At 37.3% G+C, this 26,928-nt stretch overlaps 1 protein-coding gene across 3 annotated transcripts in view; it reads right to left on the bottom strand.

Annotated features, from left to right (window-relative positions):
- The window catches only part of CDKAL1 (CDK5 regulatory subunit associated protein 1 like 1), a 392,748-nt gene that overhangs the window by 211,411 nt on the left and 154,409 nt on the right, over positions 1-26,928 (bottom strand). For all 3 annotated transcript variants that reach the window (XM_062618034.1, XM_062618036.1, XM_062618035.1), the window contains exon 8: positions 13,867-13,970. In XM_062618034.1, the coding sequence (XP_062474018.1) occupies positions 13,867-13,970 (104 nt within the window). The remainder of the gene's footprint in view (positions 1-13,866; positions 13,971-26,928) is intronic.

Genomic DNA, 26,928 nt, shown 5'->3' with positions numbered 1-26,928 from the left:
ACTTAAGTCTGCCTGGTAAGACTTCAACTGCTGGCTGCGGCATTACTAAACCTCATGTTTTACACTCCAAATAATTCAAACTTAACAAAAAGATATTTATAAATAAAATTAACAAACAAGCAATGCTATTCAGCTTTCCTCTGCCGCTGTTCCACCGAATAAGCATGGAAAGAACATAACATACACTACTTGGTATAAAATAAACAAGTTTTTTAAGAAAATATTTTAAATCAAACAACAGATCAAACAGATCTTCTGAGGAAGCCCTAAGCCAACCAAACATTCTATTAAAGAACATGAAGAATTTAAATCTATTTCACTGCCAAATGTACACAGTATGAGCTTTTTAGTCTTTTTCTCAGCAGGTTTAAACAGTGAGTTACGTTTTCACGGCATTACAATTCATGACAAATTTGAAGGTGACACAGAACTGGCTGACAACACTTTAAAGGAAGCAAAAATTCTACTATCTATAATCTAAGCACAAGCGCTAAGTGAAAAACTACAAGTGAAGTACGTTGGCAAAAAGGCAAATTAGAAAGAAAACATGTTAACTACCAATCAGTTTGCATTTGTGAGATTTTAAACTCAACAGCAACATTAGTGCTTACCTTTTTTCCAAGAAGATACAGCTGTGGATAGTAATTCCACTTCCTCTAAGAACATTTTTATAATATAATATTTAATAACATGATTTAAAAGTATCTTTAAGGTACTGTTTATAATGGTAAAATTATTAATCAGGAAGATGACAACCACAGAGTGTATATTCCTTCCTCTGACAGAAAAACTCACACCTGGTTATTACCATCTTGCTACAGTATACACAATGTGTACGAGCTTTCCTTTGCATGGAGAATGCAGGTGGACATGATGCCTTTGCAGTTCAAGTTTTTCAGAAGGACACAGGTGACTTGAATTTGAATGTCAATTTTGTTTCCAGTATTTTACTACCACAGATTTTACAGACATCAACCTGGAACAGAAAGTTTCATTTATTTTTTTAAGAATAAGAGATTAGCAGTTCTTTTCCTTGAAAATTTAGCAGCAACTTTAACAATTCCTTGTTGGATGAAAATACTGCAGTGTGATTTATAAGTCTTCCTAATAATATAGTGAAAATAGGGACTGAATGAAGAAACCTTGTATTTTCTGAGGAAGTCTTGTGTCAAGTTTTGTAGGGCCATTTCCTATCCCATGAGCTAGATGAGCTTGCACAGGAAACAATACCTCAGTGATAAGAGAGAAGAGCTTAGGCAGATTGCTACATCTAATGTTCCTGACATCTCTCCAGTTCCTTGCTCTGAAGGTCTAGTACCACTGGGACACTGCAGATCTCTGGCACTTCTGTAACACCAGCATCCTGGGGGATTCAATTTGTATTGCTTATTACTGTCACACTTTGAGGTTTCTAAAAACACATATATAATTTTCTTCCAGCTTGCCCTTCTGCAGGACATTTCACAAAAATTATATTCTGAAAACCAAAATTTTCATGGGAAGAGTGACAGATTTTACCATCTAATTGCAAAGATATATGCAGGAATCTAAGACTCACAAGAGAATACACACACAATTCCTGCAGCCTTTCCGAGAAAGCAAGACCTGATCATTCCCTCAGTCTAGTTTCTCTCACATTTTCAAGCACCATAAGCCAACACTACTAACAGAGAATCAGTCTCATCTTCCATTGTCCTCAGTTGCTTATTTCCTACACTACAAGTGTTCACATGGTCCTGAAGTAAGCCAGAATGGAGAACCAATGCAAGTTAAAATGAGGGGGTGGCTGGTTTTGGTTGAGGGGAGCAGGACGGAGATAAGAAGGAAGAACAACTGACATTCAGATTTACTCCAGATCAGTTCCCTAGCTTGCTTCTTACAAGAAACTCACTCCCAACAAGAAAGCAGGTAAACTGAGAAAGAATGTGGATAAAAAAAAGGGGCAAGAAAGGGAGAAAATGTAAAGAAATGCTTCTTTTAATGGCAGTGTTTGCTTAAAGCACAGCTGAAACTACAGCCTAAGGCTGAAGATCAAGTAGCATTTTTAATTACATACATCTCTGCTTTGGCTCTTTTATATTAAACTTTTATTTCAAAGAAAAATAAAATGCACCTTTTTCATAAAAATGCAAAATTAAATAGATTGCTTGGCACTCAAGAATATAAACAGCACAAATATTTGAGCAGGAAAATAAAAAGGAATGAGAAGACTGAATTATACAGAGCAAATGTGACCTAAACTTGCCTTTTTTTCTTTCCTTTTCTAGCAAAGGAAAGAAAAAAAAACAACAAGCTTTGTTAAACAGACTTCTCTGTTTCTTTAAACTGCCAAAGCTAAGAGACCAGTGGAGTCTTCTTGTCTGTAGTAGTCTTAGTCAGACATGAAAATAAGCATTCACATACATTTTATATTCTTCTTTCCAGCACTGTAAGCTACAACAATGCATGCAGAGTAACAAACACTTTATAAAAAAGTGACATTATTAGACTAGGTTTGAAAGAGACAAAAGGTAATGCTATGAGAATTTTGGCACCAGTGTCAATGCATCTGGCAAGTTATCCTCTGGATAATGCCTATGAACCTCTGACAACAACTTAGAGAGGAGACAGCATCCTAAACCAACAATTTTCACAAAATACACATTTTATTTCATATTACAGCATTAATGGGCTTTATATTTTGGAACAGGCAACTATAACATGAACAATATTCCAAAGTATCCAAGGAACCTATTAAAAGCTATTCAAACGTATTATACTAATCTCCATAGAGAAGAAATTACTACTTTCAGAAACACAAGACAGCACATATACACTTCAACTCCTAATGAAAATCTTTAGGAGAACATGAATTTTTGCTAATTTTAGTGGGATAGTTCCTCCTCAAACAAATGACCATTCCCTGTTATTGCATTGCCTTTCTTCCAACCTTTCCTAAACAACAATCTTCCCTTTGTCATCCTACTGACCCTGGTCAATGTCTTAGTAGTAAATACACTGACCAACCACTTACTATCCTGAATGCAATCATGCATTACTCCATGGTATTTCTCTTTGGTTGTTCACATCAAAACATTATAAGCCCTTTGGGGCCACTTTATTTATTTTTTAAAGGCACATAGTACTTAACAGTAGAACCTCAGTTACACAAACAGTAAACAGTGCCTAAGTGGTTTTCCTTGCAAGAGAAAGACCCAACTGCAGTATTGCACATTACAGTGTAAAACCTAGTGTGATTCATTTGTGCCCTAAAAGTAGCATGGACATGTTTTTTTTGGCTAATTAACTGTTAATGGCATGTTTGCTATATGAGGCTGCAACGCTGACAATTAAACCGATTGACTGGACCAAAACCTCTCTGAACATCCGAAGAAGGCATTAACACTTGGAACAAAAGAGAAAGAAGTTCCCCTTCCTCACTTCTGAAGCCTAGTATCACAGCAGACCTGGCAATAAGGAAAATAAAAAGCATACTTCATGACATCAGCCTAAGATATGAAGCATGCCTGCAAAATCAGGCAAAATCTACTGAATTGCCACAAAACCCATTTAAACCAATCACAAAATTAAAAAAAAAGGTGAAGTGAGGCAGCTACCACACTAAGGCATGAAGGCCTCCATAATTTTTCAGTAAGAAAAGTTCTTGTTCCTAAACTTGTCTAGAATGTCTTTTCCCTAGTGTAATTATGGCAAATAGAACATAAGCTGGGCTGCATCAAAAGGTTGAAGGATGGGATTCTGCCCCTCTCCTCTACTCTCAGAACTCCCCCCTGGAGTACTCTGTCTAGCTCTGGGGCCCCCAACGCAAAAGGGACGTGGGGACCAGCTCAAGCAAGTCCAGAGGAGGGCCACAAAAATGAAAGGTATTGGGTTGCCCAGAGAAGTTGTGGCTGCCCCATACCCAGAAGTGTTCAAGGCTAGCTTGGATGGGGCTTTGAGCAACCTGATCTAGTGGAAGGTGTTCCTCACTGTGGCAAGGAGGTTGGAATTGGATAGTCTTTAAGATTCCTTCCAAAACAAACCATTCTATGATTTGATGATTTTAACTAGAATTAGCAATTAGAGTTTGACAGAATTATACGGAAATGGAAGCGAAATTATTTACTGAAAGTTCTTGGCAACTATAAAATTTGAAGATGCCGTGATCTAACACCCTCAATGAAAATATTAACAACAGTTTAAACTAAATCTGAGCCCTCTGCTCTGATTCTTCATGTTTCTGTGAAAAAGAGTGGCGTGTTGTGAATCCCAGAATCCTTTGCAGCCACAGGGCACAGGGATGATCAGCATGTTTACTATTTTGATGACATCAAACATACCACAACTGCATTGCAGAGTGATCAGCCCTTGGCAACAGATTGTGAAAACACCAAATTTATTCTGCATGAGTCTATACCTAACATGTGTATAGGTTTCATGCATTCTGACAGCAGTGGACTGACACATATATAGTACATTAGAAATGCACAAGAATAGATACACGATTTTTAGAAGAAAGTCGGCTCACATCTGGCCATCTCAGAAGGAGACAGACTAATCACAAAAGACCAAGTTAAAACATGCAGAGAAACACAGATTTTTTTTTAATGTAATGATTTTTAATAAAAATAAAGAAATGGCATAAGAAATGCATAGATACATTTTAACATGAATCAAAGGTCATAAAATGAATGGGGATGAAACTGCCTCTTCACTAATGCTAGGAGTAAGAATACATGGAAGTAGAAACTCAGTCACTGTATAGAAAACAAGAATGTAAATGTACTATCATCATTCAGGACTAACAAGCAAATAGAAAAGAGAAACTTTTAAAAAGGTGTAAATGAAAGGCACATTACTGTGAAAATGTGTTTGAAATAGGGGGAACTCACTGCCACAATGCAGTTTTAAAAAATCTGGAGGGGACCAGGAGGAGGAACACCTTTGGTCAGACCAGGAGAAACAGTTCAGCTCAGTGATCCAATGAAATATATGTGACTTTCTGTCTTGAGCCTAACTGCCTAAAAATTTCTTTAAGATGTATGTTTTCCCACATGTAAAAGGATCTAGCATAAATTTTTGTTCAGGTATTCTAAGGCATAAGTTCAGAACTAAGTAAGCTAGAATAGAAGAGTTGAGTTGGAAGGGACCCACAATGATCAAGTCCAACTGCTTGACCACTTCAGGTCTGAGCAAAAGTTAAAACATGTTATTCAGGGCATCATCCAAATGCTCCTTCAACACTTATCAGCACAGAGCATCAATCACTGCTTTAGGAAGCCTATTTCGGGGTTTAAGCACCCTCTCAGGTAAAGAAATGCTTCCTCATGTCAAAGCCAAACCTCCCCTGAGGGATGCAGCTTTGAGCTGTTCTGCCACATCCTGGCACTGGATCCCAGAGAGAACAGGTCAGCACCTCCTCTCCACTTCCCCTCTCCTGGAAGCCAGAGAGAGCAATGAGAAAAAAGCTAAACACCAATAATGTAATGCAATTGCCACTGCATTTCTCATGAAAAATTAAAAATAAATTCAAAAGAACCTTTTATGTAACAAGACATGATGAAGAAAACTGAAACAATACTTGACTGTACCAAAAGCATGATAGGAAATTTCTTTCTGAGCCAAGAGGAAAGTTCACTAGCTTCTAATTTTCTCACTCAAATAAAGCTTGAAAATATTCACAGTACTGTAATTTACTACTGAAAAGACATCTTTTTGTCTCTTTAAATATTGCTTTGCTGTATTTATTATATTGGTTACGTGTGTTTATGCAGCAGTTTTTATATACCCAAAGACGTAGCTCCTAATCACTACTGATGGAATGTAATTATATCTTTTTCTTTCAGGATCATTAGAAAAGATTACATAGGGCAATGAAAAACTAATTCATTATACTATCCCATGTAACACTAAGAAATGCCAGCCCGGTACCAAAATATTTATCTTGGCCTAAGTATTCTGTGCATTAGCAAAGTCAGCAGGAAAAACTTAAAATGCTCATAAGACACAGAAGACAATACAGAAAGAATTTTAATAAACTTAACTACAACAACAAAAACATCACTCTTTAGCTACTTCCAAAAAGCACAGAAAAACTAAGATAAGCTGTTTATCAAAGTGTCTCAAATACAGCAGCCCAATTCCCTGGAATGCAACTTCAAATTATACTTCAGGAACAAATTAGAATATAGCCTACTGTTCCTAGAAGTCAGTAAAAAGAGAAGAGGTTTATCTTAAGAAAAACACTCTAACCATTCTCCTCTTTCCCCCTGAAATAAAGACAACAAAGAAGCACTATGCATAGCAAAGTTGGGTATAAACCGAGGTTACCTGTGATCTCAAACACTCTGCTCTCCCTAAAAATTCAATTGTAAAGAATTTGAAAAATGGTATGGAGTTTGGGTTTTGTTTTTTTAAGGGTAAAGACTGTTTGTTAGTAAAGATTTCTGTATAAAACTTTCCTGTCATGTACGTTATAATCTATGCATCAGAAAAATTTGATTTTATAAATCAGAAAAAGCATTTTTGAAAAGAAGATTCAAGCATTACATTATACAATGCTTTTTCTATAAAACTTTATTGTTGAATTCAATATATCCCTGTCAAAAATTCGTAATGTTTTAGAATCTGTCTATTCCACTAGAAAAGCATTCCATAGACAGTTTAGGACTAATTGTAACAGCATGGACTTCATATTCTTACAACGTCAATCTTGCTGGTAAAAGAGAGCAGGTAGAAGGCAAATATATGCTACACCTGCAGCATAATTTTTTATCAGGTATTTATTATGGGGTATTTTGTTTCTCAGGTTTTCATGCAGTTACATGTAGTGTGAAGTATGGGACAACGCAAGAAACAGCACTGAAGTTTCAATGTATTTTCATTACATTCACCTTACATGAAAACCGTGTTTGGCATTTGCAACCCATTTTGAGGGTGTTTAAAGCATACTAACATTTGCTTCTTCACTCTCGAGCTTTCTTCAGCATAGCTAAAAACAACACAAAAAAAAAAAAAGAAAGAAAAAAAGAAGATCTTGCCTGCATTTACCGATTTACCGGTAAAACCTGCCTCTATCTTTGCTTCTTTTTTGCTATAAAGGACACAGCATGGAAAAGTGCCTTGAGCTTAACGTTCTTAATTGCATATGCAACTTTTGTTATGCTGCCTCGGGCAACGACTGGTAAATACTACTAAAAACTTTGCTTTTCTAAAGCTGTTTTTGCTGAACAGAAACATACACTTGTTAAAGTTTAGCTTACAGCTTTTGCGAACAAGCACCATGTCTGGATTGAAATCATCAAACTTTCAAAAGGAAAGACTTTTTTAAATTTAAAAATGGTGAAGTATTTCACATGGAATGAAAGTGAAATGTTTCACTGTAAACATTTTACATAGTAAACCATTCCCTTCAAAAAGAAAAAAGAAATAACATCACCTGACTCAAACGCTATGTTTGGTTTTGAGTTGACCTGTATTTTTAAAGCCAGTGGGTACTCTGAAAACTAAACAAAACATTCAAGTTGATCTAAATATTTAACTCGATCCAAAATGAAACAGTTTTATTCCGAGAACAACCAAGCAACAAGGAAACATATTTCAGTTCTATACAAAGCAGATTTCCCAATCTTTCCAAAAGGCAAATGAATTTTAAAAACCACAACAAAACAACAATTCCAAAAGGCATGTCCCTCTAATCCAAATAATTGATCAGTTGTCTGCCACTAGCATGATACAGTTTAGTTTTATTTGGTATTTAACAATTTGCATATAGTGACAAGGTTTTCTTTCCCTTTCTTTCTGCCACAAAGCGGACCACCATCTATCCTTACAACAGTCCTAGTCTTTGACTGTGTGGTTGACCTATACAGCATAGTCCCAGTTTCAGGGAGTTCCCATGTATTTTTAAGTATAACTGCAACACAAATTGACAGCCACAAAATCAACATCAAGTATCAGTTTGCACAAGTCAAGACTTGAGTGTATATGAACAAAGGAAACTCAGTTCCCAAGCATCAATGGGTAGCACCAGTGCATTTTTTGTGCATTGAATTCATTATCCAACAGGTTTCTCAACAAAGTCTCTTCATCACATGGCTAGTATGGAACAGGAGAGAGCTTTCTTTCAGCACTGTTGCAGAAATTGCTGAGTAAAACTTAGGACAAATCAGCCTGAGAAAATGCTTGACTTCTAATAACGCTGCTATGCTACAGAAGAAAAACAACAGTGTGGGTCTAATAAATACATACTCTTATTAGTCAGAACACTGACACTAGGAGGGTAAAAATATCAGTGAGCGAGGAACTAAGACTAGTTAAGAAAGCTTTCCTGAGACATGCTGGAGATCATTAACAAAGACTGTGTTGAAAAAGCTAAGACAGCCTTTTCACTCTGTGCCCAGGCTACAAGTAATTGTCTATCTCGCATCAAGGCATGACCTCCATATTCAACAACTGCTCTCTAAAGTCTTGGAAAGACACTGAGGACACAGCCCCAGTCTCCATCTGGGTGACTGGGCACCCAATACCTCTCAGCATGTTTAAAGACCAAATCCACTACTGAGAAGATGTAGCCTAAGCATCCCAATTTGGTACTGTTTCTGACAGTTAATGGGAAACTGAAAACACTGCTGATACTTAATACTTGTCCTTTCATGAATGGCAGGCGCTCTGAAAAAATACAGACAGCTTACTGGGAATTGTGCAGGAAGAAAAACAGTTACCAATTAATAAAGCTGTGTCTTGACAGCACCTCATCAGAACTACTAAAACCAAAGATCCTTAGCAAAGCTCACAGAGATATGAAAAGCTCTGGAAACCAGTCATATTATGTAATTTCAACCCCGCATAAAAATCTGTTTACAGTAGTACTTGTAGAGAGAGGAATACTTAGTCCCCTTTAACCTCTCAACACTTCCATATTTACAAGATTAGGGATAATTATAAAGATGTATAATGGAAGTTGAGACTCAGAATCTTCATTTAGATGGCTCCTCTGCTTTGCAATGCGACATTTTGTCCATGACTGCCTAAACAGAAGTGTTATTCAGAATTCAACACCATGAACACCAGCGAACCGTCATGCAAATAATGGAATAAATATAAATTATATTTTGTCACTCCAATTACTCATCCAGAAGCACTTGCTCCACATAGCTTTGAGGATACAAGAACAATGTTTCCCAAAAGGACATGACTTTCATTTGAGCTCCCTGGCTGCTACCATAAAATAAGCTAATATAGTAGTAATTATAACAGTGTATATTTTAATAGCAGTATATTCCCTGCCATCTGCAACAGGCATGCAATGTTAAAGAAATAAAATTTTGCACTGGTACATCCAGCAGACATTAATTCTAAACTGGAATGAAGTAACAGCCAGCTCCATAAAACTACTTCTATCTTTAACTTAGTTTCCAGATCAGAAAAAAAAAAGTTTGCAATATGAAGTACTACCTTTGCCCAGAAAACCTGTCACAGTATGTAGGGTTTACAAATCACCAGGTAGCATTATCAGCTATGTATCTTTTATGGTCATCAAAATCACACTTAAAGAAAAAAAAAATCTTTTCTGAAGTCTTGCAGTTTAGCGAAAGCTGTCCCAGGACAACACTGCACACAACATTCAAAGCTCAGGCTTGTTTTACTTTTGTGTCTCCTTGGAATACTGTTCACCAATGGCAGCTACCCCAGCCTTCCACTTCATATACTAAGCAAAAACACATTGTTATACAGAAAGTAGCTTTGGGAAGGAAAGAAAGAGCTCTCTCATAACTGCAAATGCAATTCCCTAAAATACAGCACTCAACATGATACAACATGTTGCAAAAAGCATACTACTAAATTGATGACACAAAGAAAGTGCTGTACTATCAGCTGCAGAAAGCCTCTTAGAATAAACAACCTCACAGCAGACATTTGCTCTGTACTCAAAGACCACTTTACTATATTTTGCAATACTTTTACTACCTGTCTTACAGAAGTCTGCCACATAATGTGATTTGACAAGGCTGGCCACATAAAAAATTATATAACTAGTTACCACAAGTAGAAATTTACAGAAAAAGCATCAAAGTTTAAACCAGCAAAAACCTCATTAGTCCACTTTCAACTTCAGACAGATTTTTTTTGAAGAAGAAGAAATTTAGTGTATTACTAAAGTTGATGTCAGTGGTAATTTCAAAACTACTACAGAGATCAGGCTGGAGACATAACCCGTGAGAAGTTTGCAAACAGTTCAGTAGACCTTAACACTTAGTCCAATACATTATGAATGTATGAAGCATGTAATAGAAATCTGCAACACACTTAGGTTTTGTGTACATTATATTGGAGACATTAAATTCAAAAAGAAAAAAAAACTGTTTCAGAGGCTGGACAAGTACAAGATACAGGCTCATATCTGTTCAGTCATGATGATTTCAGACATCTCTTTTTAATCAGTTGATTTAAATCAAGTTGATGCTTATACAAACAATCTGAACACACATGTAAATTATTACAGCTTTGTCATCTGTTGTCATCTAGTTACCACTCTCAGCAGACTACTGCATTTTGTTTTTAAAAAGCTAAATTTTTTAAACTAAACTTTAAAACCCAAAAGATGAATGTTTGGACCCTAAAATACACTGCAGCAAATACCTACTTATCCACAGAACGTATGCAAAACTCAAAAAGCAGCAGCTAAATGAAGCCATAAAGCAAAATTTTGACTGAAAAGCCTAAGAGTTTCAAAAACTCTTCAGAAGCCATCTTGCAGACAAGAGTCAAAGAGTGATGGCTGCCAGGCACCACCATACAGCTGCTGTGACGCAGGTATCTTATTATGATGTACCACGTTCTTAGCAGTTCAAGACTGGTCCACTGACTACTTGAAATGGCTGGCAGCCAAGTAATGCAGTATATACTACAGCTTGGAAACACTTTCTACACAGAGACAACCTACCCAGAGACTGTAGTACAGAAGTGACTGAAAAAAAGTTGGAGTATTTGATCAGAACACTAAAGCCTGTGCTGGCAACATACAGCTGCTAGAAATACCATTTCTAGATGTCAGCTGCAATCTTATCAAACTATGATCACTTGAATAAAGCATTTTAGAGAGCTTTTTTGTGCTGCGAATTAAGGACCTGTAACAAGACGTCCTTAAATGCAGCTCTTCTGATTCATTTTCAGTGTGTTGCAACAATTGAAACATTCCACCTTTGGGGCCTATCGCTGTGTACTCTAAGAAAATATTCACACAAAACACTGAAAATGGTATCGGTCTCTCTTTTCTTACATGACTTGATCATGCACTCATACAATATCATCACATACTGTTCTGCTGCAGTTCTTCTAAGACACCTCAGTTCTTCCAAGACTAATTCCAAAGTAAAAAAACTTTTCATCACACACCTGTACCTCTTTGTATTTTTCACTAGAGCTTTAGCAACATGTCTTGCGAGAAAATAGAAGTGATTGTTGAAGAGACTGTGGGTCAATAACTTAGCAAGAACTCTAATAATGACTTGGAATTGCTTATATCTTTCACTGGATTGATGAAGTTTCTGCAGTCCAGCTGCAGCAGGCTGGCAGTAATAAATCCTCCATGTATTTTGTGCCTCAACACGTGAAAGCTGGAGGCAAACCCTGTCGTTTTACAACTCAGTACTCGCTTCTTTCGTTATGTCCTTGAACAGAGGTACTAGTGTAAGGCCAAACAAGAATAGAACTCCCTGGAGATGCCTGCTGTGAGACACGTCATAGCATTTCTTCAAGAAATTTCAAAACAATAGCTTAAGGGCAAGTTTTTCCATTAGAAATCAAGTTATTTTGAAAGAGTCAATATTTATAATAAAGGCCACAGTACAACAGATGAATTGAATTATTGAATTTTCAATCCAAATGTACAACACTTGAAGTTCAAAATACTTTCCAAAATTTCACATTTCTTGTCTGCAAAGACAAACAAAAACTCAAGTTTTCTTTCTTGTTATATCAAGCAAACACATCTTTATGTTGATGTGGACTATATGTATGTAAATACAGCTGTAATAGGACAGACAAGTCTGATTTTTTTTCTCATACATGCAATACATCTAAATAAAGTTTAAATACTTAACCTAAGACAGACCATAATCCTGACTCTCTTGCCCATACCTTCTCTTCATCACAGTCCCTTGCTGAATTGCTCAGTTTCTTCAGAACATTTCAAGAGGTATACAGTGGTATCAGAATAACACTATTCTTGTGCTGCTGGTAATATAAAAGTACTTCAGAGTTACACCTGGATGAAAGAAAAGAATGTAGTATTTCTTTTCTACCTACATCTCTTGTTATAACCAGGCACTTAACCTGTATCTAATAACTATTGCATAACAACAACCATAACCATCAAATGACAGATTTTTTTTGGCACAGTAACTAGTTATCAATTTCAAAATCACCTGTCTTGTACTACTGAAAACTTCCAGCTTCTGAAACATTTTTTCCTGAATTGCTTCTCCACCTAAATATTTATACATCTTGCATTTCAGTTCCTGACCATTTCAGAATATGCATGCAGGTTTTAGAAACCTGCCCTTTTAAAACAAGAAATTTGAGACATGACAGCATTCTTGTCAATCATAACAGGACAATTCAATTCACAGCAACAACAGCATTAACTGTACAAACCTAAGTAACAGGAGAAATTTTGTGGCAATAACAGATAAGCTTCATGGAAGAAGAGGGAGGAGCTTGGCTTTTCAGAAATGCAAAAGAAAAAGGCATTTACAGCCTTAAGTAAGAGCTTTGTGTGTGGACAGCGTAGAACTTGGAATTTGTAAACACATGGACCTGGATTAGAAAAAGGACTCTTCATATTACTGATAGGAACAGACAGAAATTCATCTCTGACCTAAATTAGGCTCATTAAAGATCCCTAAATGAGGATGGATTTAAAACCACAGTGAATCATTGGAGACCTACTTCTTACTAGAACAGTTGCAACACTCAGAGCTTTAAGTGAAACCCAACACATTTACTGTTCATACATGCACAGAGGCTGTGAAATCACATCGTATTTATTGCTCTACTTTTAAGTCAAAGTATTTGATACAAAGATGTAAAGAGATGACACAGCTGAAATGCCTCAGTATTTTGTTAAATATGCATTTATCTTTCACACGTCATACAAATACAAAAAAAAACCCTATACCCATGCCTTCATAGAGATTGCATCACAAATTAATATTAGCATTATTTGAAAATCAGTATTTTTTTAAACACCATCAGAATGTACATACAAAGAACAACAATTAAGGCACAAGAAAGGTATCATAATTATCAGACATACAAGAGGTTTAGGTAGATACTGGCACAGAATAGTGTACTGCAGGTAAAACTTCTGATATTTTATTGTATCTATGCAACATTATCCTATTGAGCTTAAAAGCTAATGAGCTTTGTATGGCTCTCAGAAACATTCCAGAGCTCCAGGACATCCATTACCAGAAAAAAGAGTGTATCGTTAAACAGGGTTTCAAGAATGCTAGTTCATGAAACTTACTTCTATTCTTGAGTAAAAAAGAAGTGTTCTCCTTTAAGAAACCAGAGATACAGTAAGTGACCAAATACTAACATTTGCCCATCATCACAAAAAAAAAAAATAAAAATGCATAGAACTTCATTTGAGCCTAAAATCAAAATTAAACACTCCTTATGGCAGGACTACAGTCTGTAAACGGGAGTGCACAACATAACATAAGCGTGGCTTTTTACTGCAAAGGCCCCACCAGACACAGTTACAACTATTAAGAATATGGCCATACATATATTTCCATATTGTATCACAATCATTATGTGTGAAAATAAGACCTGGTACAATTCAGAGGCTGACTTTTATCGCAGCGATAAAATCCTTACCTTGAAAAGACTGCTTTGCTCTGTTCACTAGTTCTTCAACTGGGTAACTTGCTAGATCTCCTCTGGCATGCTTAGTTTTGCAGTAGGTACATGCATTGAGACACCTGTTTAGAAAACAAAAATACTCAGTTTCCAGCCAAGAAAGCCCTTATTTGCACAGATATATTAAGTACATCTGGAAAAATGAGCTTTTCTATCGATGACCAGAAAATAGTAATATTCTATTTTAAAATCAATAAAGTAACTCAAAACATCTTCCCCCTTGTCTTAAAGTATCTTTCACATCTGTATAAAAGGCTGAAAAAAAAATACGTGGAAACAACATACAAAATCCAAAAGTGAGAATTTACATACTTTTAGAAAGCTATAATAGGGTTAATAATTGTTCATTGCTGAAGATGGATCTCAGGGCTCTAAATAAAACAAAAAATATCCAACCTGACCAAGGAAATAAAAAGTCCTGAAAGACTAAACCCAGATTTTTAAAATTGTGTGGGGTTTTTTGAAAGCATACTTGAGTTATTTTTTGCTTCTTTTATTTGGCTCATAGAAACAAAATAAATAACATAATGAAAACCAACTAGAAAGTCACCAGCTACAAGATTTGTGTTTTCTACTTGGATATATCTTGCCTTCTATTATGATGCCTGGCAACTCCAGGTAATTACCCTGCAAACTGTAAAGTTCTTCCTTCACAAAGACTCCCCTCACAAGTTAGTTACACCTTGTTTGCACAAGCAGTGCCCTTCTGCTCCTGCACATCACCTTAGCACTGAGACCTTCTCTAGCAACACAACCTCTCTTTTCGCCAGAAGACACCTAGAGAGTTTGTGGATTCTCTCTGCTAGACTGGATATGCATTATTTCTCCTGCTTATCAGACCCAAACATCAGATTTCAGCACCCATTTTAGATCAGAAAACTAAAAGGCAGCTTAACTGCAAAAATGAGACTGCTAAGAACTAGAAAGAAGTTGCCATTCAGTAAAATATACAATCATCTACTAAAAAAAGCAACATAAATTTGAACCTTTATAAACTCCTCCAAATAAATGATTCATTTCCACCCAAAGTCAACATATTCATCAGATGTGACATCATATTTATGTATCTTACCTTTCTTCTGCTAAACACAAGCCATTCATTTTTCAAGATCTAAAGCACGTTTAAAAGAGCAACATTTGAAATCAAGAGAGTATAAGCAGGTAACTGGCTGATACTTTCTCTGTGTAACCTATTTAGCAAACTAAAATGTCTTCCATTAGGTCACTGACATTCTAAAGCATGTCACAAAGGGCTTTTCCTCATACTCATTTCTGTTGCTGCTTCCCATCCATGACTCTTCCAATCTTGTTCAGTTCTTCTAGGGTTGCAAAGCAGGTCTCTGTCTTTTATAATTTTTTCTTTTCTTTCTTTCCTTATTTTGTTTTGCTTGTTTTTAAAGTACAACTCTCCATTCGACCCAACACTTCATTTGGAAGCAGGCTCCCAGCCATTCCTTCCCCTCTAGATTGTTTACTAAGCTAAACTAGCTTTCTTTCACAGAAAACAGCATTATGATCTGTGATGGATGGTGTCATGTTTTAAAGATCAATAGTAAACTTGCCTTTAGTAAGGGGGGCTAAGAGCCAGATTCCCTCCCCTTCAGCAGGACAGGGTCAGCAAACAGGTAGAAGGGGAACAAGGGAGCTCACAGGTCTAGACAGAGTTGGGGAGATCATGTACCAATTATTGCTGTGGGCAAACCAGACTCATGTTAGGGAAAACTCACTGATCGCCAACCAAAATTTAAAAAACCTAACTACAAATTCAGATAAGTGGGAGACAGAGACCAATATTTAACCAAAGCCGTTTCCCCCCTTTCATCCAGGCTTAGCTTCACTCTTTCGTCTCACACTCCTCTACACACATCTAAGCCGTAGCCATACCCAGCATGGGGCAGCCCCAGACTCTCCTCTCAGAGTCCCCAGTGACCCACACACAGGTCTACAAAGCGTTAAAAGAAAATGTTGGGATGGCAAAACACTGCAGGCAAACGCCAATCCCTTCACAAGAGCATGTCACAGGCAGTCCAGCCAAAGCCCATGTTATAGTTACCAGCCAGCTCATAAGACCACTAATGTAAGGTGCTGGTTACTGCACCACAGCTGCTGAGGGACTGAGAACGAACACTGAAAGCTGGCATTTTCATCAGTGGTGCAGATGGAAATCCTCTAGCATTTAGATACCTATGTTCATAAGGAGAGAATGAAGAAAAATAAGTACTTGTCATACACAGCCTGACCCACAGATATTTTCCCTTCAGTATATTTTGATCTGCATTTGGGTACTTGTATTTGAAAAACTCTACAGCAAGAGTACTAAGAACTAAGCAACTGCACTAAATGCTGATATTATTAATCTCCAAACCTTGAGGATAAGCTGCATATCTTAAATCAATGTTCCTTTCTTACAAGACCTAGCTTCTAGTAAAATAGTTTCTCCTGCATCTTCAGTTGCTTCTTGGAAAATTAAATCCTGAGCTACATGAAAAAACACGTTAACAGCAGTTTTTCTCTGGTACTGCAATAAGCTTGTTCACAAAGAGATAATGGAAACATGCAACAAGAAGCATGAGAACAGAGGGGGAAGTTATTGTCCATATATTCACAGTATTATGGGTGGATGGTTCTAAGAGATTTATTACTACAGTCTTTAAGTTCAGCTTCAGAGGGTTGTTGATTTATTTTGGGGTATGAGCTGAAAGTTGGGATTAGGATACAGACTCCTTTTTCTCTCTCGTTTTATGGCCCCAATTAACTTATTCCTACTATAGAATAAAAGTACTGCAGAATACCAAAGTAATTTAGTTGTTGGTTGGGTTTTCTTCGTGGTATTTAAAGAGGTTACATAACACAAACATTGAGTCAGACTTCGATATAACATAGAAAAGGATCAATTTTAGAAAGCAAACCAAAAGAGACAAAACTTTTAAATCCAATCTGTAAATTCCATATTTGTTAATTCCAATTTGGGGAAAAGAATATTTTGGGCTACAACTGACTCACAAAACAATAAAGTTTTCAAATGCTTGTAAAAAATGCTGAACTAACCACTTTTCTCAGATTTGAGAATTATCTATTCTTGAAAACATAAATGTAAGTCAAACCATAAGGATAAAGTATCTGTAGCAGTTTTTTCCCTAGTAAGACAGCCTCTAATCCAAGTTTCCAGCATAATTATTCATATGTCCATGCTAACATGTTCTCAGACCACAGGCAGTCAAGGGGAAAAAGGCTATTGGGAACTCTGAAAATCTGAACATTGCCTCTTACCAAGTGGCATTTCACCAGCAAATGGATCATCTACAATGAGGCTGGTAGGTAAAGCTCTCCTTGAATAACAGCCTTTATCACAGCTAATACTCAAATATATATGGGACTAAAAAGCCAACATGCTAATAGCTATGAAGGAGCATTTGCTATGTGTTAAACTGGAAACCTTCTTCAAGTATTTAAAGTTAGTTTGTAAGTGTTAGATTGTATTAATACGGGTCAAAGGTTTTTTGCACAGAAAAAATACAGACGTTTAAAGAAACAATTATTAATGGGTTTTGTGACTGTAATTACTAACATGCTTTGAATAAATTTTGTAGTGATTCCAGAAGAAAACCCACTAACTCCTGGTCTTCCAACATACTGAACTGATTAAGGTACTTTGAATTATTAACCTTTTGCTTTTATTAACCTTTAATCAGGTATGTGCTCAATAACAGAGCTATTTCACAGCAGGGTAAAACATTATCCACAGATTAATCACTACCATGTGGCTAATTAAAAACTTTTTGAACATGTTACCAAACTGAACGTCATCAACATTTTGGTCAAGTGCCTGATATTCTGTTGTAGACATAGGAAACGGTGGTCTTAGCATTGTTTAGCTAGTATGTGATCGTGTTGTGCATTAGATTAAGCAGACTCTTCATTTTAAAAACAGTAATATTCCTCATAGAACACACAGTTAACATGAAAGGCTACTCCTTACAGATGGAACTAATTATGAGTAAGAATACTTATGACACAGCAGACAAATAAAGACTTTCCTTCAGTGGGACTAATCAGAAGATTTCAGCAGCAGATGAGGATGAGAGTGCAGGCATGAGAAGCAATCCTGGTTCCTCTTAACAGGACCTGTGCCACTAAGTTTAGTGAAGACAGACAGGATTCCACCCTCAGATATGAAAAGTCTAAAATATCTTTCATTCAAGGATCAGAACACCGCTCAATTACAGCAGTGATGCGCCATTAGTGTGCTAGTCATCCACATTTAATGTGACTGACCAAGAGCAGACATCTGTGAGCAAGATGTGAGAGTGGAAGAGCTGCAACAGTGTCATATGACAGAAGATCCCTGCTGCTCTGCAGGTGGTTCATTCTGGGGAAGGGAGGTGGGACTGTCTCCTTAATTTCCAGAATAATCCAGTAAATTCTTGCTTGGCATTAATCTAACGAGCTAGCAACAAAATAAAAACCAACCAACCACACAGACACAAAACCCAGCCACACACAAAAAAACCCTCAACCAAACAAAACAACAGCAAATAAACCCAACCAAAACCCAGTCCTAAGGTGGTTTTCTCTGAAATTAGAAATTTGCAGAAACAAGCCATCATTAATCACGATTCAGACCAAACACTAGTATCTGCTCTCATGAAATCTTACTAGTTATACAAATTCAAGATTTTATGAAGTTTGCCTTATTCAAAACAAAATAAACCAAACAAAATCAAACTGAATTCTGCCAATAATGCAGTGCTCCTAACATCATTGTAACATCACATCAGTACAAATATAGAAAGATTGCTCAGTCACCTACACTCATCTCTCTGCACCTACCACCTGACTTCCTTAGAGGGCCTCAATAATTCCAGCCCAAGAATATTTTGTATTAGTAAACTGCAGTTTTTCTGACAGGGGAGTATGATTTGCTTGTTTCAAAATACAGTTTACAGAAGAGATGTAGGCTTTTGTAGGCTACTTTTTATCAAAACCGCTTGATAAAAACGCTCTGTAGCATGCATAAAGAGAAAACTCCCACTGCAGGCTAGTCTGGGCAAAACAAACACCAGAAATATACACTCCCAGCAGATGAAAAGGAGATAGATACCAGCCACAACGCACTAAACAAGAGCTAGAATTCTGCAGGTATTTTTCTCAGTAGGATACAAAGTTTCATAGCATTTGTACTGTATTACAGTTAAATATCATACTACATTTATAAAGTTAAATACCACAAATATTTCTTAGCATTTTACCTCTATATATATGCCACTTTGTACTTCAAAATTTTCTAAATTCTGGCAAACAACTACAATGGATAAGGAAAAAAAAAAAGTGGTTTGCAGAAAAAAAAAAAAAATCCATGCCTATTATGCCTCATTTGTTTTCAGGAAACTGGTCTTTTGCTTCAAGTTTCCACATTCTAGAATAAAGCTTTTCAGCCCACTATGACAGAGAAGAAAATTTCCCTCCAAAAATCTGGGGCATGGGAGGTTGTTTTTACTTTTAAAAGATTCAGGATTTAAAATACTTTTGAAACAGTGGCAAGCTATTTCTCATCAAGGCTCATTAGTTTAAGTAGTCAAACCACATCATTACAGAAATACTGTTTCAAGTATCCCAGCTTGCTCACACTGAGCTTGGATAACAGCCATAGGGGCTATGCTACACATATGCACTTGATGTTACAATATTTTCTATATGATGGAAACAGGACTTCTCTGAAATTACCTTTGTAGACAACTATTTTAGAAACTGCTTGGGGAAAAAAAAGAATTAAGAAAAAAAAAGCCTCTCTAAGAAGTTTTAGCAGAAGATAGGATGACCTTTCAAGAAACCCTACACAAGATTAGAGCAGTGATTGTCCCCCTGCACTGGTGAGGCAGCATCTCGAATCCTGTATTCAGTTTTGGGCCCCTAACCACAAGAAAGACATTGAGGTGCTGGAGTGTGTCCAAAGAGCAATGAACCTGGTGAAGGGTTGAGAGCACAAGTCTTATGAGGAGCAGATGAGGGAACCGGGGGTGTTTAGTCTGGAGAAAAGGAATACCAAGGGAGACCTTGTCACTCCCTACAACTACCTCAAAGGAGGTTGTAGCGTGGTGAGTGTTGGTCTCTTCTCCCAAGTAACAAGCAATAGGAGAAGAGGAAAAGGCCTCAAGTTGCACAGAGGGAGGTTTAGGTTAGATTTCTTCACTGAAAGGGCTGTCAAGCATTGGAACAGACTGCCTAGGGAAGTGGTTCAGTCACCATCCCTGGAGGTATTTAAAAGACATGTAGATGTGGCACTTAGGATCATGGTTTAGGGGTGGACTTGGCAGTGCTAGATTAACGGCTGGACTCCATCTTACAGGCCTTTCTATGTTTCTATAGTGTACAGGACTGCACACATTCTTCTCAAGGTAGGATGCAACTATGGCATGCTATTTTTAATTATGCATCCCAGGATCAGCAAAATGGGAACAAAGTACATTATAATTTTGTTCTTCTATAGACCTTTGAAGCCAGTGTTTTATTTGGTAATGTCTCACTAATTACTGATCAAAAGGAATTTGGAGAGAAGGCAGCTCAATAGCTCAATTAGTTTGATAAGCTACAATATGATTTAATTTTGTGCTTTAAATATTTGCATTTGTGAAACTAAATTCCTATGGTCAAGTGCAGGTAATTCAAAGGTCACAGCTATGTAGTTATGTCATCATACATTCAACTTGCTCACTTTAAGGCAAACGATTTAACATCAGCAAAATCAAGTGCATCAATGGTACTTTTTAGTGTTTGTCTAAAGAATTCGTTGATTAATTATTCTGCCCACAAAGTTCTAGAACTGCTTGAATTGCTTAATTCAGGCATTTGAAATTCGTATGACAAGGTAAAATGTTCCATAGCTAAGCTGCATAGATCTGTGTTCCCCACCTTGACCCCAAACAGTGCATTGCTAGATGCTTACTGGAAACTGCAATGATATTCTCTCTGCAATTCAAACTAAAGCTCTGTGATTCACAGAGGCATGTTATTTTAGAGTCATTTCCAAATAGCTGCTTGGCTACACAGACCACAGTTTTGGGGACAGATCATGACAGTCATTAACATCAAGAAAGTGACTCAGCTGAAATAGCACAGGTAGATAAATCAGGTTATGTGGCTGCACAGAGCAGAAAATGCCACAACATTGTACCTGCGAGTAATCAATCCTTTCAGCACTTCATAAAAACAAATAAGATTTGGAAGATGATGACTCTGGGTGTCAGTGAAATAGCAGTAATGAAGGTGGCAGAAATAAAGAGTTATCACAGAAATACCTTAGATACAGAAGATACTTTCTTAGAAATCTGCTCACGGCTAATCCCAGAGACGCAGTGGCAGAACACCCCAACACCACTATTTCAGCATGCATAAGTAACTTATTCTCAGATCCCTCCTAATGAACAGTAGTGACTGGAAAATGACCTCTGAGGACAGGATTCTCAGAGGCTTGCTTTAATTTATAAAGTTTTAGAGAGCCGTGACTTGACAAATGCCTTAGTATTTAAAACATCAAATAGCATAATTTTATTTAAAGAATTCTACTGGGGACAGATGACTTAGCATAACTTATACAAAATGTGCTGCAAAACCTAATTGGGTTAGTAATGAACAATTTAATAAGTTTTAAAAAATTCAGTTTTCAAAGTTTTTTAACAAAATACTAAGGATTAAATTAAAACTCTGGCTTGTACCCGGCAGGGGAGAGACGACGAGCACATTTAAAGCTCTGTTTCAGGAATGAAGCATCTCAGCGGATCTCCATGAGTGGAAGGAGAAGAGTAAAGGAGGGTGTGTGTGTGGGTTAAGTGTCCTTCTATAAGAAATCCACTATATTTACCATGCACCTTCACAACATTAGCAGCTTCTGAATCACCCACTCAGAAAACACGGCTGAAAAGTAGACCACTGCCTGTGATAAGAGCTATTGTTTTTACTTCTGAATGACTTTTGGGACAGACCCTTTTAGAGTGGTGAAATCTCACAGGAAACATTAGGCTGCAGTTAATTCTGTAACATACAGCAGGTACCACACAGATTCTTGGGATAAAAGGTATTGTTTTTGTACTGGTCAAAACATCCGGGGAGGGGAAAAGGGAAGAGGGGGGAAAAAAGGGGGGGAATGGGGAGTTACACTGCAGCAGCACTGAAACTATCAGATTTAAATTAGAATTTACCTGAGGCTGCCATCAGACCAGTTTCCAAAAAAGTATTTGTAAAATGTCTGTGGGAAAGTGGATCTGAATTATCTGGGTAAAATAATGGCAGCAAGCACATAATAAAAACAAACTCACCATTTATAATCTAGAAAGAATGCCTTCCCCATGATTGTGTCTACACAAACCTTTCAGCCCCAGAATGTCCTACTGGTTGTGGCAGCTGTAGAAATGTTAAAAGCTCCAACGTGGACAAGGATCGCGGCATTATCTACAAGCAATACTACAATACTACGCTGTTGCTCTTAAATGTCATCTCTATCTTGTAATAAACTGGTTAGTCTTGCTGGAAAAAAAAAAAGCGTATGTGCAGCAGTAGAGAGACACATACATGCTTCAAATACATGCTCTTTCTTATGTATTACTTTGTCAACTTGAAATGAAAGAAGAGCACACATTTCAACATAATTGCCCAATCCTAAATCTGCCTTGAGATTTTTCTGAGCAATTTAATGAACTGATTTACATGGTTATTCCTGTAAGAATCCAATGACTGATTTCTTTTAAAAATGGAAATTTCAACCAGGGGCCTTATGTTTGCCTTTAAGAGTCTCCAAGGGGGTTTTCAAGAGCAAATTAATCCCCTTTACACAGTTAAAGAGCTGAGTCAGTCAGATTATCTTCATGGACGTATCTTCCTTACTGCCAATGTAGCTCTTAAAGAAAATGCAAATTAATGTATTTACTTTTGAAAAACTAGGCAAACTAACACAGATTATTTTCATTATTGTATAGTGTTATTATTTAAATATATATTTTGAAGAATTTAAAGGCATAGCGATAGTGCCAGAAAACAGAAAACATTAGCCTTTCATTACTTAAACTAATGATCCCCTACTTCTCCATCTGCTTTGCTTCTCTAAAATTCTCCCCTTCTAATGATTCCCCAGCTCTTTTCTTCTGTTTTATTTTTTTCCGCTGCCATTTTCTCAACTTTTTCCTGTCATCTTGCATTCAGTGATCATTATGCTTGTAACTCTGCCGCAGTGCCCTCATGTCCCAGTGACTGGAATGGTCTGACTTTCTTCCAAGCTAGTTGGCCAGTGTCTGTATGCTTTGATTTCCTCTTTAACTACTCAAGTCTGCGGTGAGTCTGAAACTTTTCCAGTGCAACTTCTGCCAGCTCTGACAAAAAAAACATAACATGTTAGCTTGCCTTTTTAATTTTTGTGCAGCACAAAGACAGACAAACAGTTTTTATCTGGTTAGACTTAAGTTGATAAAAATTCTTTTTTTTTTTTTCCTTTTTGTCACCTCCATTATGACTCCATTATGGTCAGTCATTTAATAGAGAACCAGAAAGGCACTTAATGCACAAATCAGAGTATTAAAACCAGGCCACAGAACCCCTTGGGGATTCAGGATCTAAACAGCCTTCTAGACATTACAGGCTGGAAAATACACAAGAGGCAGCTCTAGTCATCAAAAGCAAAACTTAACAATAAAAAGGAATGAACAGACAAAACACAAAGTAGCACAGCAATTCAGTTGTTTACAAGCCTTAGTCAACACTTAAATGGAAGTTTTCAGTTTTCTTCATACTTCCACAGCTACATCTGGCTCCAACATTATCTTTACAATGGCTGACTTGAAACGGTTTTTCAACTTCAACAAAGCTCTTAAAAAGACCCAACTTTTTAGATGATGGGTGTTTTGCACTGGCTGCACATAGGCTGTTGAAAAGCCCCAAAGAACCGATGTGGCAAGAAACATTATCATCTGCTTCAGTAAGCACCAACCAATAACTTCCCTAGAAAAATGCTTTCACAAATAAGGTTGATGACATCATACTGCAAGTTGTTTATTTGCTTTTATAAACACGGGTTAAAATGACATTATCCTTGTGAGCCTGAAGAAAAAGACATGACCTGACCTTGCCTTCTATGAAGATGTGACTGACCCCGTGGTCATGTAACCTGACCTTAGGCAGACCTTTGCCACAGTGTCCCAGAGGATCCTTAACGCCAAATTGCTGTGATATGGCCTGAATGAGCAGGCAAGGTGGCTAGTTAGCATCGATATTCCTCAGGGGATGATGCGGCAGCCAATATTATTTCCTGCATTTATTAACAACATGGATGAAGGGATGTAATGCACCTGAAGCAAATTCCAAACTGGAGGTGCAGGGAGCAGTTTACATGCTGGAGAACAAGGCTGCTATTCAGAGGGGTATCAATGGTCTGTAAGAACAGATTAACAGAAACCTCATGAATTTCAACAGTGGCAAGAAGCCCCGCATCTAGGATAGTGTAACCCAAGGTAAAAGTGCAAGTGGGAAGGGAATTCACTGGCTAGAGAGCAGCTTTGAGGTCAAAGACTGTGGGGTCCACGTGGGCAACAAATTCAACATCAGTATAGCAGCATGCCCTTAATATTTAAGAAGGTTGAACGCAACGGCCTGTGCAACTGGACTGCACTCTCAAGAATGAAAGCATCAGACTGAAATTATTAGTGCCCTTTTTCAGCACTTGTGAGACTGAATCTTTGGTGCCGTGACCAATTTTAAGCTCCCTGGAACAAGACGGACATTGACCTAAAGTAACTAACAGATAGACAGAATGACACCAAGATGGTTAGGGGGCTCATGCACATGGCACACAGGCTGACAGAAGTGGCTTTCTCACAGTTATGATGAGGAGTAGCTGGTGTCTACAAGTAGCTGATGGGAGCACACAGGGAAGACACAGGCAGGCTGTTCTTGGAGTTTCAAGGTCATAGGATTAGATGCAACAGACACAACTTGCAATAAATACTGGGATTAGATCAACACAAATATTTTACCATGACAGTGGTCAAGTACCAGAACAGACAACACCACAGCTGATCTCATCTCTTTGAGGTGTTGGAACCCAACAAGAACACTGTTTCTTCCTACAGCCCAAAGACTTAAGTCTGCTCCAGGATTACACGTGTCTACATGTATGAGTGTGTGCACACATATGTGTAAAAGACACACAAGAGAATCAGAGCATGCTCCCAACACCACAGGATATTTAGACTAGGTAAGCAAAGCTAGAAGATGAAAAATCAATGTAGAAAAGGTCCAAGCCTCACCTGTACACGGAGAGCCACAGAAGAACATTAAGTGAAAGATACCACTAGGAGTATTAACATTTCGCAATTTTCCTTCCATTTTTTATTAAACACATAAGTGTGATACTAATGTGATCTGACATGCCCATAAGTACACCACAGCACTTTGAAGGCTAACATTAACAAAAAGAGGTATGGCAGATTTTTTGGAGCAGATAGCCAGTGGCCAGTCATGAACAAAATACTCCAAGGATGCTACTGGAGCTACAGCCAGCCAAGAGTTCACAGGGAAAAAAGAAAATTCATAACACTCTGATTTTAGAGATGGCAACAGAGATAATCAGTTCTGTGCAAATTAAGTTTCCATTTGCATCATGCTCTGCCACAGGATAAAAGAATACAAGAATGGGGCACACTATCCTAAAGAAAGAAGAGTAAGCGGACAGCAGATACCAAAGTTCTAAGCAGAGTCAGATACAGAAATATGAGCTGAGACATAATTAGCAGTAAATTTTATTTAAAAGAATAGACATAAATCAGGCACCTATCGCTTTGCTAAGAATATCTTCTCATATAAGTCTTGTAAGTGCTATGCATTAAATTCATTTTATTAAAATTTGTATTAGACATTAGGAAGAAGTTCTTTACCGTGAGGGTGGTCAGGCACTGGTACAGGCTGCCCAGAGAAGTTGTGAGAAGTTGCAGATGCCCCATCCCTGGCAGTGCTCAAGGCCAAGATGGACAGGGCTTTGAGCAACCTGGTTTAGTGGATAAACAGATCCTAATGAAAGGTGTCCCTGACCATGGCATGGGGTTTGGAACTGGATGAGCTTTAAGGTCCCTTCCAACCCAAAGCATTCTATGATGATCCTGTGAAAATCATAAAGAATACCAGGTCTTATTCTTTCTTATCTTACCTATTCTTTCTTATCTCAAGGTATCATAGACTGCACCAACTCATGCACCTGAACATCCTAAAAGTGAAATGGTTTTGTAATAAACACAAACACCCAGGAAATCCGAAATAAAGCTAAAGAAACAAAAGCAATGTCATTCCCAGCATTTTAATAGTTGTCAGACAGAGCAAGTCTCATTTTCTCATAAAGATGCATTTCTCCTTACACAAATATACAACATACAAACAGATCTACTTCATCTGGTTGTGTTTCAGCATTATTTTCACACAACATACCAAAGAGCATTGCAGCGTATGCACCATTTGACAGCAAGAATATCCTTAGTTTTGTAGAATTTGAAATTCAGTTGCGGGTTGAGGGCATTTTTCCAACCACAAACATTTTTGGAACTTTTTCTGCACAAGGTATGTTCAAACAAATTTTCAGCTACAAGTCCTAAGGAAAAAAAAAACCTGCTTATTTTATCTGCATTATTTATATACTCATATGCCATTCTGTCTCCCAATAGATGGCATTTTTTGATACTTAAGACAGTTTATAAACAGACTGTTTAACTGCATTTAGAGAACAAGGGACAAGAAAATTAACTCTAACCCACAGCTATCACATTCAGAAAAGGAAATACTGTGAAAGAAGAACAAAGATACCACAGTAGAACACAGTCTTTAAAGACTTTCCACTGAAAGAAGCAACAGTTGTAAGGTACGTAAGATGCTAGAATGAACTAATAATATAGGAATATGGGCTAATTTCAGTTGGATGATTAAAATTCCCATTATAAGTTCTGCAGTAATTCAGCAGTTGTTGAACTCACAAAGAATGTGTATGTTAGATAT

The sequence above is a fragment of the Pezoporus occidentalis genome, unplaced genomic scaffold (assembly GCF_034315485.1).
Source record: "Pezoporus occidentalis ecotype Australia unplaced genomic scaffold, CSIRO_AGI_Poc_V1 ctg2, whole genome shotgun sequence".
Lineage (NCBI taxonomy): Eukaryota > Metazoa > Chordata > Aves > Psittaciformes > Psittacidae > Pezoporus > Pezoporus occidentalis.
The sequence above is the reverse complement of the archived record's forward strand: the minus strand, read 5'-3'. Positions and strand labels throughout refer to the sequence as shown.